The sequence below is a fragment of the Macaca nemestrina genome, chromosome 11 (assembly GCF_043159975.1).
Source record: "Macaca nemestrina isolate mMacNem1 chromosome 11, mMacNem.hap1, whole genome shotgun sequence".
NCBI lineage: Eukaryota > Metazoa > Chordata > Mammalia > Primates > Cercopithecidae > Macaca > Macaca nemestrina.
Genome location: NC_092135.1, coordinates 136,111,589 through 136,124,648, shown reverse-complemented (window position 1 = coordinate 136,124,648; position 13,060 = coordinate 136,111,589). Strand labels below are relative to the sequence as shown.

Genomic DNA, 13,060 nt, shown 5'->3' with positions numbered 1-13,060 from the left:
AGTGAGCCGAGATCGCGCCATTGCACTCCAGCCTGGGCAACAAGAGTGAAACTCTGTCTCAAAAAAAAAAAAAAAAAAAAAAAAAAAAAATCCTTTACCCAGCTGTCCACAATGATTAGCATCTTGAAAACTCTAGTATAACATCACAAGGACCAGGTGAGGCAGCTCATGCCTGTAATTCCAGTACTTTCAGAGGCCGAGGTGGGCGGGTCACGAGGTCAGGAGTTCAAGACCATCCTGGTCAATATGGTGAAACCCTGCCTCGGCTAAAAATATAAAAATTAGCCAGGCATGGTGGAGCGTGTCTGTAGTCTAAGCTACTCAGGAGGCTGAGGCAGAAGAATCACTTGAACCCAGGAGGCAGAGGTTGCAGTGAGCCGAGATCACCACTGCACTCCACCCTGGGTGACAGAGCAATATTTTGTATCAAAAAAAGAAATATATATATCTCACAACCAGGATATTGACATTGATACAATTCATTGTTTTTATTCAGATTTCCCCAGCTTTACTCATTTGTGGGGTGTTTAGCCCTATGCAGTTTTTTGATGTGTACATTTGTGTATCCACTACCACAATCAAGATACAACATTTCCATCATTACAGGGGTCCTTGTATTAGTCTTAAAACAAATCCACCCCCTCCTCCTGCCCATTCCTGCCTCTAACTCCTGTCAGCCACTAAACTCTTCTGTTTCTAAAATTTTGTTTTTCCAAATGTGTTATATAAACAAAAACATACAGCATGTTATTTCTTGTTTTTTTTTTTTTTTTTTTTTTTTTTAACTCAGTGTAATTCCTGGAGACTCATCCAAGTTGCTGTGAATAGCTTATTCCTTTTCATTGCTGAGTAGTATTCCAGGGTCTATGTGTACCATAGTTTGTTTAACCATTCACAGGTTGAAGGACACCTGAGCTGATTCCAGATTATAGCTGTTATAAATAAGGCTACTATAAACATTGGTGTAAAGGTTTTTGTGTGAACATAAGTTTTCATTTCTGTGGGATAAATGGTCAGGAATGTAGTAGCTGGGGCATACAGTAATTGCATGTTCACTGTAATGACTCAGCAACTGACATTTCCAACTATGACTGCAGATTTGTCTCAGCTCTATCAGTTTTTACTTCATGTGTTTTGAGTCTGATGTTGGTAAAGGCACACGTAGGACTGTCTGGTGGTGAATCTTCTGTTATGTAATATCGCTCTTTGTCTCTGCCAATTTTCTTTGCTCTGAAGTCTAAGTGATCAGATATCAATATAGTCACTGTTGCTTTTTTTTTAAATTAAATTCCGCATATCTGTTTTCATCCATTCAATCTACAAATGTTTTTTAATTTGATGGGAGTTTCTACTAAACAGAATATAATTGAGTTGTGTCTTTTAATCCACTCTGCCAATCTTTGACTTTTTAAGATAATTACTGATATGTTAGCTCTTAAATCTACCGTTTTCTGTTTGTTTCATCTGGTTTTCAGCCTGTATTTCTTTACTTGCCTTCCTTTGGGTTACCTGAACAGTTTTCAGTATTCTGTCTTGATTTCTTTATACTGTTTTCAAAAACTGAGATATAATCCACATACCATAACCTTCACCCTTTTAGAGTACACAATTCAGTGGATTTTCATCTATTCCCAAGGTTGTGTGACCAGCACCACTGATTCCAGAATATTTTCATCACCACAAAAAGAAATAACTGTGCTCATTAGTATTCATTTCCCATACCCTAGCAACCAGTAAACCTTTTTTGTGTGTGAGACAGAGTCTCGCTCTGTTGCCCAGCCTGGAGTGCAGTGGCTCAATCTCGGCTCACTGCAACCTCTGTCTTCCGGGTTCAAGCAATTCTTATGCCTCAGCCTCCCAAGTAGCTGGGATTTCAGGCGTGCACCACCACGCCCAGCTAATTTTTGTACTTCTAGTAGACGTGGTTTCCATGTTGGCCAGGCTCTTGTATTTAGGTCTTTAATTCATTTGACTTAATCTTTGTATTATATGACATGAGGTAAGAAAAGACAATTCTTTCTACCATTTAATTGTCTTGATACTCATCAAATATCTATTGACTGTAGGCCAGGTGCAGTGGCTCATGCCTGTAATCTCAGCACTTTGGCAGGCCGAGGTGGGTGGACTGCTTTGAGTTCATAAGTTCGAGAACAGCCTGGACAACACGGTGAAACCCTGTCTTTACAAAAAATACAAAAAAATGAGCCAGGCATGGTGGTGCATGCCTATAGTCACAGCTACTCGGGAAGCTGAGGCGGGAGGATGGCTTGAACCTGGGAGGCCAGAGGTTGCAGTGAACTGAGATCGTACCACTGCACTGCATCCTGGGCAATACAGCCAGACCTTGCCTCAAAGAAAAAAAAAATTGATCAAGTCAGGCATAGTCCCAGATCCTCAGGAGGCTGAGGTGGAAAAATCCTTTGAGCCCAGGAGTGCAAGTTCAGCCTGGGCAACATAGTGAGACCCCTGTCACTTGGAAAAAAAAAACTCAATTGACCATAGATGTATAGGTTTATTTCTGGACTCTTCATTCTCTATTAATCTATACATGTCTCCTTATGTCACTGTCTTGATTACTATGACTTTATAGTTAAGTTTTGAAATCACAAAGTGTGAGTCCTTTAAATTTGTCCCTTTTCAAGATTGTGTTGGCTATTCAGGACCCCTTAAATTTTCTCAAGACTGTTAGGATTAGCTTGAGAGGGCTTGCACTAAATCTGTGTGTTTATTTAGTGTATTAGTCCATTTTCACGCTGCTGATAGACACACCTGAGACTGGGCAATTTACAAAAGAAAGAGGTTTAATGGACTCACAGTTCCACATGGCTGGGGAGGCCTCATAATCATGGTGGAAGGCAAGGAGGAGCAAGTCACATCTTATGTGGATGGCAGCAGGCAAAGAGAGAGCTTGTGTAGGGAAACTCCCCCTTATAAAACCATCAGATCTCGTGAGACTCACCCATCACCATGAGGACAGCACGGGAAAGACCTGCCACCATGATTCAATTACCTCCCACTGGGTCCCTCCCACAACATGTGGGAATTTAAGATGAGATTTGGGTGGGGACACAGCCAAACCATATCATTTAGGGAGTACTGTTATCTTAACAATATTAAGTCTTGCAAAGCATAAACACAGAATGGCTTTCCATTTATTTGTCTTCAATTTCTTCCACTGGCATTTTGTAGTTTTTGTCTCTAAGTCTTGTTTCTTTTATTAAATTTATCACTAAGTATTTTGTATGCCATTGCAAATGGAATTGCTTTTCTTCATTTCATTTTTAGATTGTTCATTGCTAATGATTACAGTATATTGAACTTATATATTGCAACCTGGGAAAAGCAGTTTTGTCCTCAGTAAGCTCTAACTCAAGTCAAATACAGCCTTGCAAGTGGGGTCTTTCATGGAACTACAAGATTTGTTAAATGACACATTTCTCAGCTGGGCGAGATGGCTCATGCCTGTAATCCCAGCCTTTTGGGAGGCTGAGGTGGGCGGATCACCTGAAGTCAGGAGTTTGAGACCAGCCTGGCCAACATGGTCAAATCCCGTCTCTACCAAAACTACAAAAATTAGCAGGGTGTGGTGGCGCGCACCTGTAGTCCAGCTACTCGGGAGGCTGAGGCAAAAGAATCAGTTGAACCTGGGAGGCGGAGGTTGCAGTGAGGTGAGATCATGCCACTGCACTCCAGCCTGGGCAGCATAGCAAGAAAAAGACAAATTTCTCCAGGAATGAGGCTTCGAAGGATCTCCAGCCACGTTCTGCTCCCTCCAGTAGTGTCCAGGCTGTGCATTTTCATTGTGAATGTGTTTAAGGCTAATGTGGAGTTTGAGGATGTGAAAGAGGGATAGTGTGCCAGGCATGGTGGCTCACGCCTGTAATTCCAGCACTTTGGGAGGCCGAGGTGGGTGGATCACCTGAGGTCAGGAGTTCAAGACCAGCCTGACCAACATGGAGAAACCCTGTCTCTACTAAAAATACAAAATTAGCTGGGTGTGGTGGTGCATGCCTGTAATCCCAGCTACTCAGGAGGCTGAGGCAGGAGAATCGCTTGATTAAGAAGTTCTTGGCTGGACGCAGTGGCTCACGCCTGTAATCCAAGCACTTTGGGAGGCTGAGGCAGGTGGATCACTTTAGGTTAAGAGTTCCAAACCAGCCTGGCCAACATGGTGAGACCCTGTCCCTACTAAAAATAGAAAAATTAGCCAGGTGTGGAGGTGCATGCCTGAAATCCCAGTTACTCGGGAGACTGAGGCAGGAGAATTGCTTGAATCCAGAAAGCGGAGGTTGCAGTGAGCTGAGATCAAGCCACTGAACTCCAACCTAGGTGACAGAGTGAGACCCTGTCTTAAAAAAAACAAAATAAATTATTTGCCAATTTCACTGATATCATTTCTATTCATACTGTCTTTTAGTGTGTCTCTGTAGTTTCCTTAGTGGCTCTGGTATTACAATATACATATGTGACTTATTAAGTCTGCTAGTGTCTTTTACCACTTCTAATGAAATAAGGAAATCTTACTTGCATTTAATTTTATTCTTTTTTTTTCTTTTTAAAGAGAGAGGGTCTTGCTGTTGGCCAGGCTGGAGTGCAGTAGCAAGTCATAGCTCACTGTAACGTCTAACTCCTGAGTTCAAGTAATCTTCCTGCCTCACCCTCCTGAGTAGGTGTCACTACAGGCATACACCACCATGACGGGCTAATTTTTTTTTTTTTTTTTTTCTGAGAGAGTCTCGCACTGTCACCCAGGCTGGAGTGCAGTGGCGCAATCTCGGCTCACTGCAATCTCCGCCTCCTGGTTTCACGCCATTCTCCTGCCTCAGCCTCCTGAGTAGCTGGGACTACAGGTGCCCAACACCACACCCGGCTAGTTTTTTTGTATTTTTAGTATAGATGGGATTTCACTGTGTTGGCCAGGATGGTCTCGATCTCCTGACCTAGTGATCCACCCTCCTCAGCCTCCCAAAGTGCTGCGATTACAGGTGTGAGCGACCACACAAGGCCCCATGATTTTTTAGAGATGGGGTCTTGCTATGTTGCCCATGCTGGTCTCAAACTCCTGCTCTCAAGCAATCCTCCTGCCTTGGCCTCCCAAAGTGTTGGGATTACAGGCATGAGCCACTGCACCCTGCCCTATTTCCTCTACCTTTAAATATCATTATGTTGCGCATCAGACAGCATGATTTTAAATTTAATCAACACATACGATTTATGAAGATTCATTATTTTATCACTTCTTTTGTTTGAAGAACTTCCTTTAGCTAAACTTTATGGGTAGATCTGCTAGTAACTAATTCTTGTTTTATTTCATCCAAGAATGTTTTGATTTCACTCATTGCTAAAAGTAAGTTTTGCTGTATATAGAATTCATGGTTAACAGTTATTTTTCTTTCAACACTTTTATAATACCATGCTACTTCCTTCTGGCCTCCATGATTTCTGAGGAGAAATTCACTGCTTTCAAACTGGTGTCCCCCTATAGGTGATGCACTATTTTCCTCTGGCTGCTTTTAGAACTTTTTGTTTTCAGTTTTTAGATGGTTAATTTATTATTTTCCTTGGCATGGATTTTTTTTTTTTTTGAGACAGAGTTTCACTCCTGTTGCCCAGGCTGGAGCGCAATGGCACAATCTCAGCTTACCACAACCTTCGCCTCCCAAGTAGCTGGGATTATAGGCATGCACCACCATGCCCAGTAATTTTTATTTTTAGTAGAGATGGGGTTTCTCCATGTTGGTCAGGCTGGTCTCAAACTCTTGACCTCAGGTATCCGCCCGCCTCGGTCTCCCAGAATGCTGGGATTACAGGCGTGAGCCACCATGCCTGGCCTCTTGGCATGAATTTCTTTGAGTGTATCCTGTGTGGGGATCACTCAGCTTCATGAATCTGTGTTTCAGTCTTTCCATAAAATTTGCAAAGTTTTCACCTTTACTGTTTCAAATATTCTTTTAGTGTTAATTCCCTTTCTCCTCTCCTTTTGGAACTCAATAGGAAATAGAATGTTTCGTCATTGTTCCATCGAGGCTTTGTCCTCCTGGACTCCCCCTTTTTGGTTTTTCTCTCTTCAGACTTAGTAAATTCTATTGATCTGTCCTCAGATTTGCTGATTGTATCTTCTGCTATTTCTACTGTACTATTGAGCCCATCCAGTAAAATTTTAAAGTTTCTGTCACCGCACATTTTAGTTCAATAATTTCCATTTGGTTTTCTAAGTTCTATATCCTTGTAGAGATATTCTATTTTTTTCTTTTGTCTCAGAACAATTCATAATCAGCTTTTGAAACATTTTTATGATGGGTACTTTAAAATACTTGTAAGAAAATTCCATCTGATTCAGCTCATGATTAGTGTCAGTTTATTGTATTTTCTAATTTAAGTTGCAATTTTCCTGGTTCTTGGTATGATGAGTGATTTTCATTTGTATCTTGGACATTTCTGTTAGGAGACTGTTAACTAAAATCGCTGTCATGAACTGCCTGATGTCATGTCTGAAAGCCTGAAAACCCATAGATACTGTTGGGTTTTTGCTTATTTCATATAGGAGGGTAGATTCAATCCTTGTTACTCAAGCTGTAAGCACAAGTCCCCTCTGTCCTTTCTGTTATCTTCCTTCTGATGGCTTTTGTCTGTTTTCTTCTGCATTCTGGGAGAATCCCTCAAGTTTGCCTCCACATCATTGATCTACTTTCTCAGCATCAATCCTGCCCTTTGCTGTGCACTTTATGATGATGATTTTAGTTTCCTCATCTAGGTTCTTTTATAGTTTCATTCTGTTTCCTTTCCCTTTGGCCTATTGCCTACTTAGGGCTTTTTAATTTTTAGTCAAAGGTGCAATTTACTGCATTTTCCTAAACATGTGAATTTTTCTTCCCTAAAATATTTTTTTGATCCTACACTTCATTTCTAAAATCATGTTTACCCTTAGAGTCTCCAGGATATTACTTCTTCTTTTCTGCAGCATTTCCCCACAAGCTTTACTCAAGCAAAGCACACTCTGCTCAGCCTTGGCATCTGTCAGCTGATGGAAGGCAGTTACCTCGCTTGGGTGGTGCCAGACGCCAAACTCAGCTATTGCCTGGGTTGGTCAGTGCACCCAGCTCCTGGTTAACTGCCACAAGCAGGCTTGCAGCTGGTGTACTGTGCTCTTAAGCTACTACATATTTACTCAACAGCCAAAAATCACATTGTAGTAACCTGCTCAGTTACTGCAGCTGGCTAAGGCCTGTACTCCAGATGCTGACTCCTGGGAGAGGCGGGAATACATATGTGAGTAAGTGCAGTCCACACCCTTGGTGCTTCTGGAAACTTGGGAAAGACGAGGATACTCAGGAAGTGTTCATCTACCTGTAAGAGCAGGAACAGTTTCATAGCAGTGGCACTGCATGAACTAAATCTTGAAGGAGTCCCAAGAGGGAGGCTGAGTGTCTTGGAAGAGTGGACCTCATCTCATAGCATGGAAGCACTACTTTGAGGCCAGGGTCTTCAGGGCAGTGGCTGGCAGGTGGACAGGGGCCCAGTGACAATGGGCTCTGTATGCCAGGCACAGGAATGCTTATTCTGAAGGCAAGAAGAAGAGGTGGAATGGTCAAAGGTGTTTCAGAAACCTCTATGGCAGTAAAGTGGAGAGGATGTGGGTGGGGAGGCCATCCCCACGGGTTTTAGTCTCGCCTGGATATCTCGCCAGCTCTTCCACATCCCACTGCCCTTCCTACAATGACCATGGTTTCTGTCACATGCCACTGTGACTGGTGTGGCAGAGCACACGGTCATGTGAGTGGGATCCATGAAGTCACTGGGCTCCACCTGTGTCTTCTGGTCTATCTGGGGCTCCTTGCCACAGCACTCCCCAGGGATACAGGTTTTCTCTTTTCAGACTAACTTGAGGCGGAAACCTCTCAGGAATAGGAAAGGAGACTACTGACCCACAGGGCCGCACCAGCTGCAGCTCCTCCACCTCACCATGGTTAGGAGAGGGCAGAAGGACACAGGTGAACGGGGTCACTGAGGTTGGAAGACATATTTTTAGAAAGGAATATCTGGTAATATCAATGACTGGTTTGACACAAAGTAATCTTTCAACATTAGGCATCAGGGATGACATAGGAGTGATGAGCTGCTAGGAACATCATGAAGTTGGACACTGAGGTGATGAAAAACCAACACTGAAAAATACAACAAATACAGACAGAGGAGGCCTTGTAGGCCACAAGAGCATCACCTGGGCATCACCTAGATTATCAGAGAAGGGGAAACACCCATACATGAACTGTGGACCAGAGGCCCAAGGAAGAGACTAAATGGAAGTGCTAAGTCACTACGGCTACTATGTAAGTCTCTCCTGGTTACTGGTGCCCCCCTGACAAGTATTTACCCCAGTCGGCTGTGCATGGAGGCCCTGTTCACAGGTGTTCTCTTCCCCAGCATAGGGAACTCTTGGGGCAGGCACTGTCATTTCCAGTTGGCCCTGGCATAAGCTTTTTTTTTTTTTTTTAAAAAAAGCAGTGAATTTACTGGAAGAACTCTGGCTCAGTGAATTTGCCAATGAGAATCAACAAGGCCTAAGCTGAATTTTTTGAAGAGATCATTCAGTTCTTTATCTACCTGTGTGAACAAATAGATATTTTAACAATGCAGGATCCCCAAATGCTCCCATCAGTGGGTTTCTTGAAGAAGTTAATTTTTTCAAACCACAATTCTTTCAATAAATAAATTTCTGTAACCCATGGAAACCTGGGGTAAGAGAGGTGGCGTAGACAGGTGACATAGACGCCTCTGAACCAGCCCCTCTCAGCTGTTCAGTATTTTTTATTTTAGGCAGGGCTATAGGAGGGAGGAAAGAGGGGAGTGACAGTTTTCTCATTTTTCAAATTATTCTTTGGCAAAGAACGAGTTAAACATTTTACTAAGACTATGTATCAACACTTTACTAGACTTATTTTATGAATAGTGAATGTGTAGCAAACTTGAATTTCCAAAGTGAAACATATGGATGAAAGTGAAAGCTGGGTGGGGTGGCTCACATCTGTAATCCCAGCACTTTGGGAGGCCAAGGCGGGCGGACTGCTTGAGCTCTGGAGTTTGGGACCAGCCTGGCTAACATGGTAAAACCCCATCTCTACCAAAAATACAAAAAATTAGCTGGGAATGGTGGCAAAAGCCTGTGGTCCCAGCTACTTGGGAGGTTCAGGTGGGAGGATTGCTTGAGCCCAGGAGGTGGAGGTTGCAGTAAGCTGAGATTACACCACTATACTCTAGCTCCAGCCCGGGTGACAGAGTGAGGTCCCATCTCAAAAAAAGAAAAAAAGAAAGTGAAAACAATCCTGAATTGATGGTTTACATCTTCTTGTTGGAATTGTTACATGAAAAAAACACAATCTGCTTGATTTGATTATTGGCAAAAAGGGTGATGTTAACAGGAATATGAGACTTATTTGAAAATCTCTTAGGGAATAAGAAGGTTCTACTTAACAAAGGTAAATCAGAATGCACCAGTAGTGCTGTGGGTTTTACGGAAGAAAGTGGAACTGATTTTCCACAGCAGTTCTTTAAGTAAGTGGGGGTGGGGAGTGGCAGCAGAGCAACCCCAGGAACAGCAAGTGGGGTTTGTTCACTGCAGACTGTGACAGATTTTTGTGATCACCACCGCCTGGGAGTATGCCCTCTGGGATTTTATTTTTCTTTTTTGGGGGGTCTAGAATCCAGCAGAAGGGCTATTCAATCTTTCTGCTGCCATAAGAAAAAAAACATGCTGGGCCTATCACCAGATGGCCTCTGAATGGGCTAGGAGTCTGCTGAGACTGGCCTAGCTATGAACACTCTTGTGTTCTACACCCCACAAGGTCTTTCCAGACAAGTGTGCAAGTAACTAGAGACAGAGGAAAATATGCACAGGTGCTTTGAATCATGTGAACAGCCAAATACTAAGGTACATGATCCTTTAAAAGAACAGACATTCACAATGTTTTAGCTCCTGAGCAGCCTCTCAGGCCTCCCGTGCTTGGAGATGAGGGCAGATGAAGACAACCCTAACCCAAGACACCCGCTCCCTGTGGTCTGTGCTCTGCAAATAAAGCTGATGGAAACACCACAGACGACGAGTCGTGGGAGAAAAGGTGAGGGGCACAGCTGAGATCCATTTTCAATATCTGAGTAATACTCTTGCCTTGGCTCCTTAGTAGAAAGACTGCAAAGGGCTGGTCACCTGCTGGTGGTTATTTAGGGGAAGATCAGAGGTAAGATGTGAGCCTTCTTCTGAGAGGCTTACCCTGGAAGTGTTTCCTTCTAGGAGTGCTTGAAAAATATATAGCTTACGCATCAAATTCTAAGCAATAGTCATAAGGACCCTCTGGAGTCCAGCCAAGAACCAGGATTCAGGAAGCAAAGGTTCTGGATGTCCAACTGGATGTCAGAGCTTCCCAAGAGCTTCAGTTCCCCAAGGGCCTGCCCACTCCCACCTATTTCCAGGACTGGTCTTTTGGCCAAGTCTAGGGATTCCCATTCCCTGACAGATCAGAAATCACCAACTAGTACCCGGTTGGTTGGGGGCATATGCATTGGAGCCAGAAATGTGACTTTGGCCTGTGAAAGAGGGAGGGGAATGCCAAGAAGTCAAAAAGTCTGGAAGGAAACCAGGTCCCACAGTCACCCAACAGATCCCAAGGGCCCCACCGGCCAAGCACCCAGGACAACACCAGCTACTTACTGTGATGGGCCGCATCTGAGTGTGCTCCTAAGATGGGGTGTGTGTGCAAAATATTTCTAGGGGATTTCCACTAGACAGAATGGGATGATTCAGTTATCTGGACATTTTAAAAGAATTGCTTAATCCCTGATAACGAGCAAAGTGATTTTCTACTGTGCAGATACTTTGATGTTAGAATAACTGATATTACCACTTTCAGTGTGGTCCAGAGGGCACATTGTCTTTCACGTACACTGCATAAATGTTTCCACTGGACAGCAGGCACTGGCATTTCTCCCACAGAAGTGCTCTTCTGAAAAGTCCTGCATCAACACTTGCACCACCAGCCGGGGAACTCCAGGGAGCCTGAGCAACTACTATGGGATGTGCCCTGCCTTGGGCCTGGGAATGGCACCAGGCAGAGAACCTTATTTCCTGGGTCACAGGAGGCAGGAATTAGCTGCTGGCCTCCTGCCCTGACTAGAGAGGATGCCTAGTGCTCAGCCAGCAAGTTCCTCTGACACTAGGCAGAGGACAAGTGTGAAGCTGCAGTACCTCCCTCTCCTAGGCCCTGAGAGGCGAGGATTAATGTGTCTCCTGGAAAAGCCCCGAGTTCCTGAGATGCCATCATTCTCTTTATCTAATCTCACCCTTCCTGCTCTGTGTGGCCCGTTAGCCAGGGGCCACCCTCAAGTCTAATGGGTGCAAAGACAAAGCAAGGCCTACATTCCTCACCTGCTGGGTCTCCGTGACAGAATCTCCGTGACTCAGAGATTCTATAAATTAAGAAAAACAAACTAAACCCAGTAGATGGCAGACAGGGGAATCTAGAGGTCTAAGGAAGCTGGCAGTTAAATCTGAGCGTTAGGCAGGCAGCAAATGAAACTAGACAGACATTTATTTTGCGTTTGATTTCACTGGTTCAAATGTCTACATGCTGGAGTAAATCCACTTGCCTCTCTTCAGGGCTCTTCCTCTGCAGTACATTAACCTGGCCGAGGATGGCATATCTTGACTCTTGGTCCTCCAAGGCCTAGGAGGCTCACCCCACAGGCAGGGCCTGGAGCCATAGCAAACTCAGAAGAAGGCCATAGGTACAGTCTCAGTGACATCAGACATTAGGCTGATTCCTGAGGCATCGCTCCTGTCTCCCAGGACAGCAGGGTCTGATGCTCTGGTAAGTAGCTACCAGGTCACAATCACATGACCACTGCAGAACCATCAACCCCAGCTGGTCCAGGTTCCAGCCAGTTTCCTCTGGGCAGCATGTTACAATGGGCTCCCTGCCTTTTTGTTTTGATCATCCAAATCTAGCTTCAAAGGGCTCCAAAACGTCCTCGCCACATCTGGACCTGAAAGCAAGAGCTGATTTTTAAGAGTGAGATTCTCATTGCATTTGGACAAAATGAATAATGTGCCTTTCATATTTTCTTTGTATTTCTCTTCAATAGTTGCTTGACCCAACATCTTTCTGTCTGCTCTATACAATGAAAATACAAACTAAATGAGAATAGAAAAAATAATTAAAGCATTAAATTGTACAAATTACAAATCTGTTCCAAAATATACTTACATTAAATAAAATACGCATTTCAATAAGAGATCTACAGTGAATGACTATGCATTCTGGGAAGCTTCACAACATCTAGGCAGGGCCAACATTCGTGAAAAAGCTAAGAGATTTTGCATCCAATCACAGTTTGTAGCGGGTATCTTATTGCCAATCTGCAAGTTACACTGAACACATCATTAGCATCGCTTGTGCAGAAAACCAATTTTGTTTGGGAAAAGGGAAAGCAAGCTCTGGCCTCAATTTTGAGTTCATTACAACTTCTTAAAAATTTCACCAACAGCCTATACAGTACAAGTTCAAAAAAGTAAACATGTTAAGGTAAGCAGACAACTCTTCAGAAGCCCAAACACATTTTCTTGCTGTATTTATGTTGAATTCTCCATCTACAATGAGCAGTCATGAAGATGGTCTTCTTCAGGGCAACATGGTCACAGGACTGGGGCAATCCAGGGGACTGAGGGAGCATGAGGACGGGAGAGGGGGCTACCTCTTGCTGTTTCACGTTAGAGACAAACTGTAACACAGTCCATGGGCCTGCAATCGTCCCCTTTTATCATCTGGCATAACGCTTGATGTAGTCGTCCACTTTATTCCGGAAGTCCTCCTGTGTAGTAAGGGCATTGGGGACAGAAAGAAGAACAGGAAGAGTGAGTGAGTGAGTAAAGCAGCGCTTCAGAGACAAGTCAGATCCACCAGCACCAAGGCCCCCTGTGGTCGCCAAGGTGGTAGAAGGACTGGGACCTTGCGGAGTCTGAGTGCCATTTGCCACGACCTAGGTGCCTACTGCATGCAAGACACAGTGC

General features: G+C 43.9%; 1 protein-coding gene across 4 annotated transcripts in view; it reads right to left on the bottom strand.

The window, feature by feature from the left end:
• Positions 1 to 11,564: 11,564 nt before the first annotated feature.
• The window catches only part of LOC105473829 (ubiquitin conjugating enzyme E2 F (putative)), a 77,185-nt gene continuing 75,689 nt past the window's right edge, over positions 11,565 to 13,060 (bottom strand). For all 4 annotated transcript variants that reach the window (XM_011727901.2, XM_071073683.1, XM_071073682.1 and 1 more), the window contains exon 10: positions 11,565 to 12,861. In XM_011727901.2, coding sequence (XP_011726203.1) covers positions 12,811 to 12,861 — 51 coding nt within the window. In that variant the 3' untranslated portion in view covers positions 11,565 to 12,810. The remainder of the gene's footprint in view (positions 12,862 to 13,060) is intronic.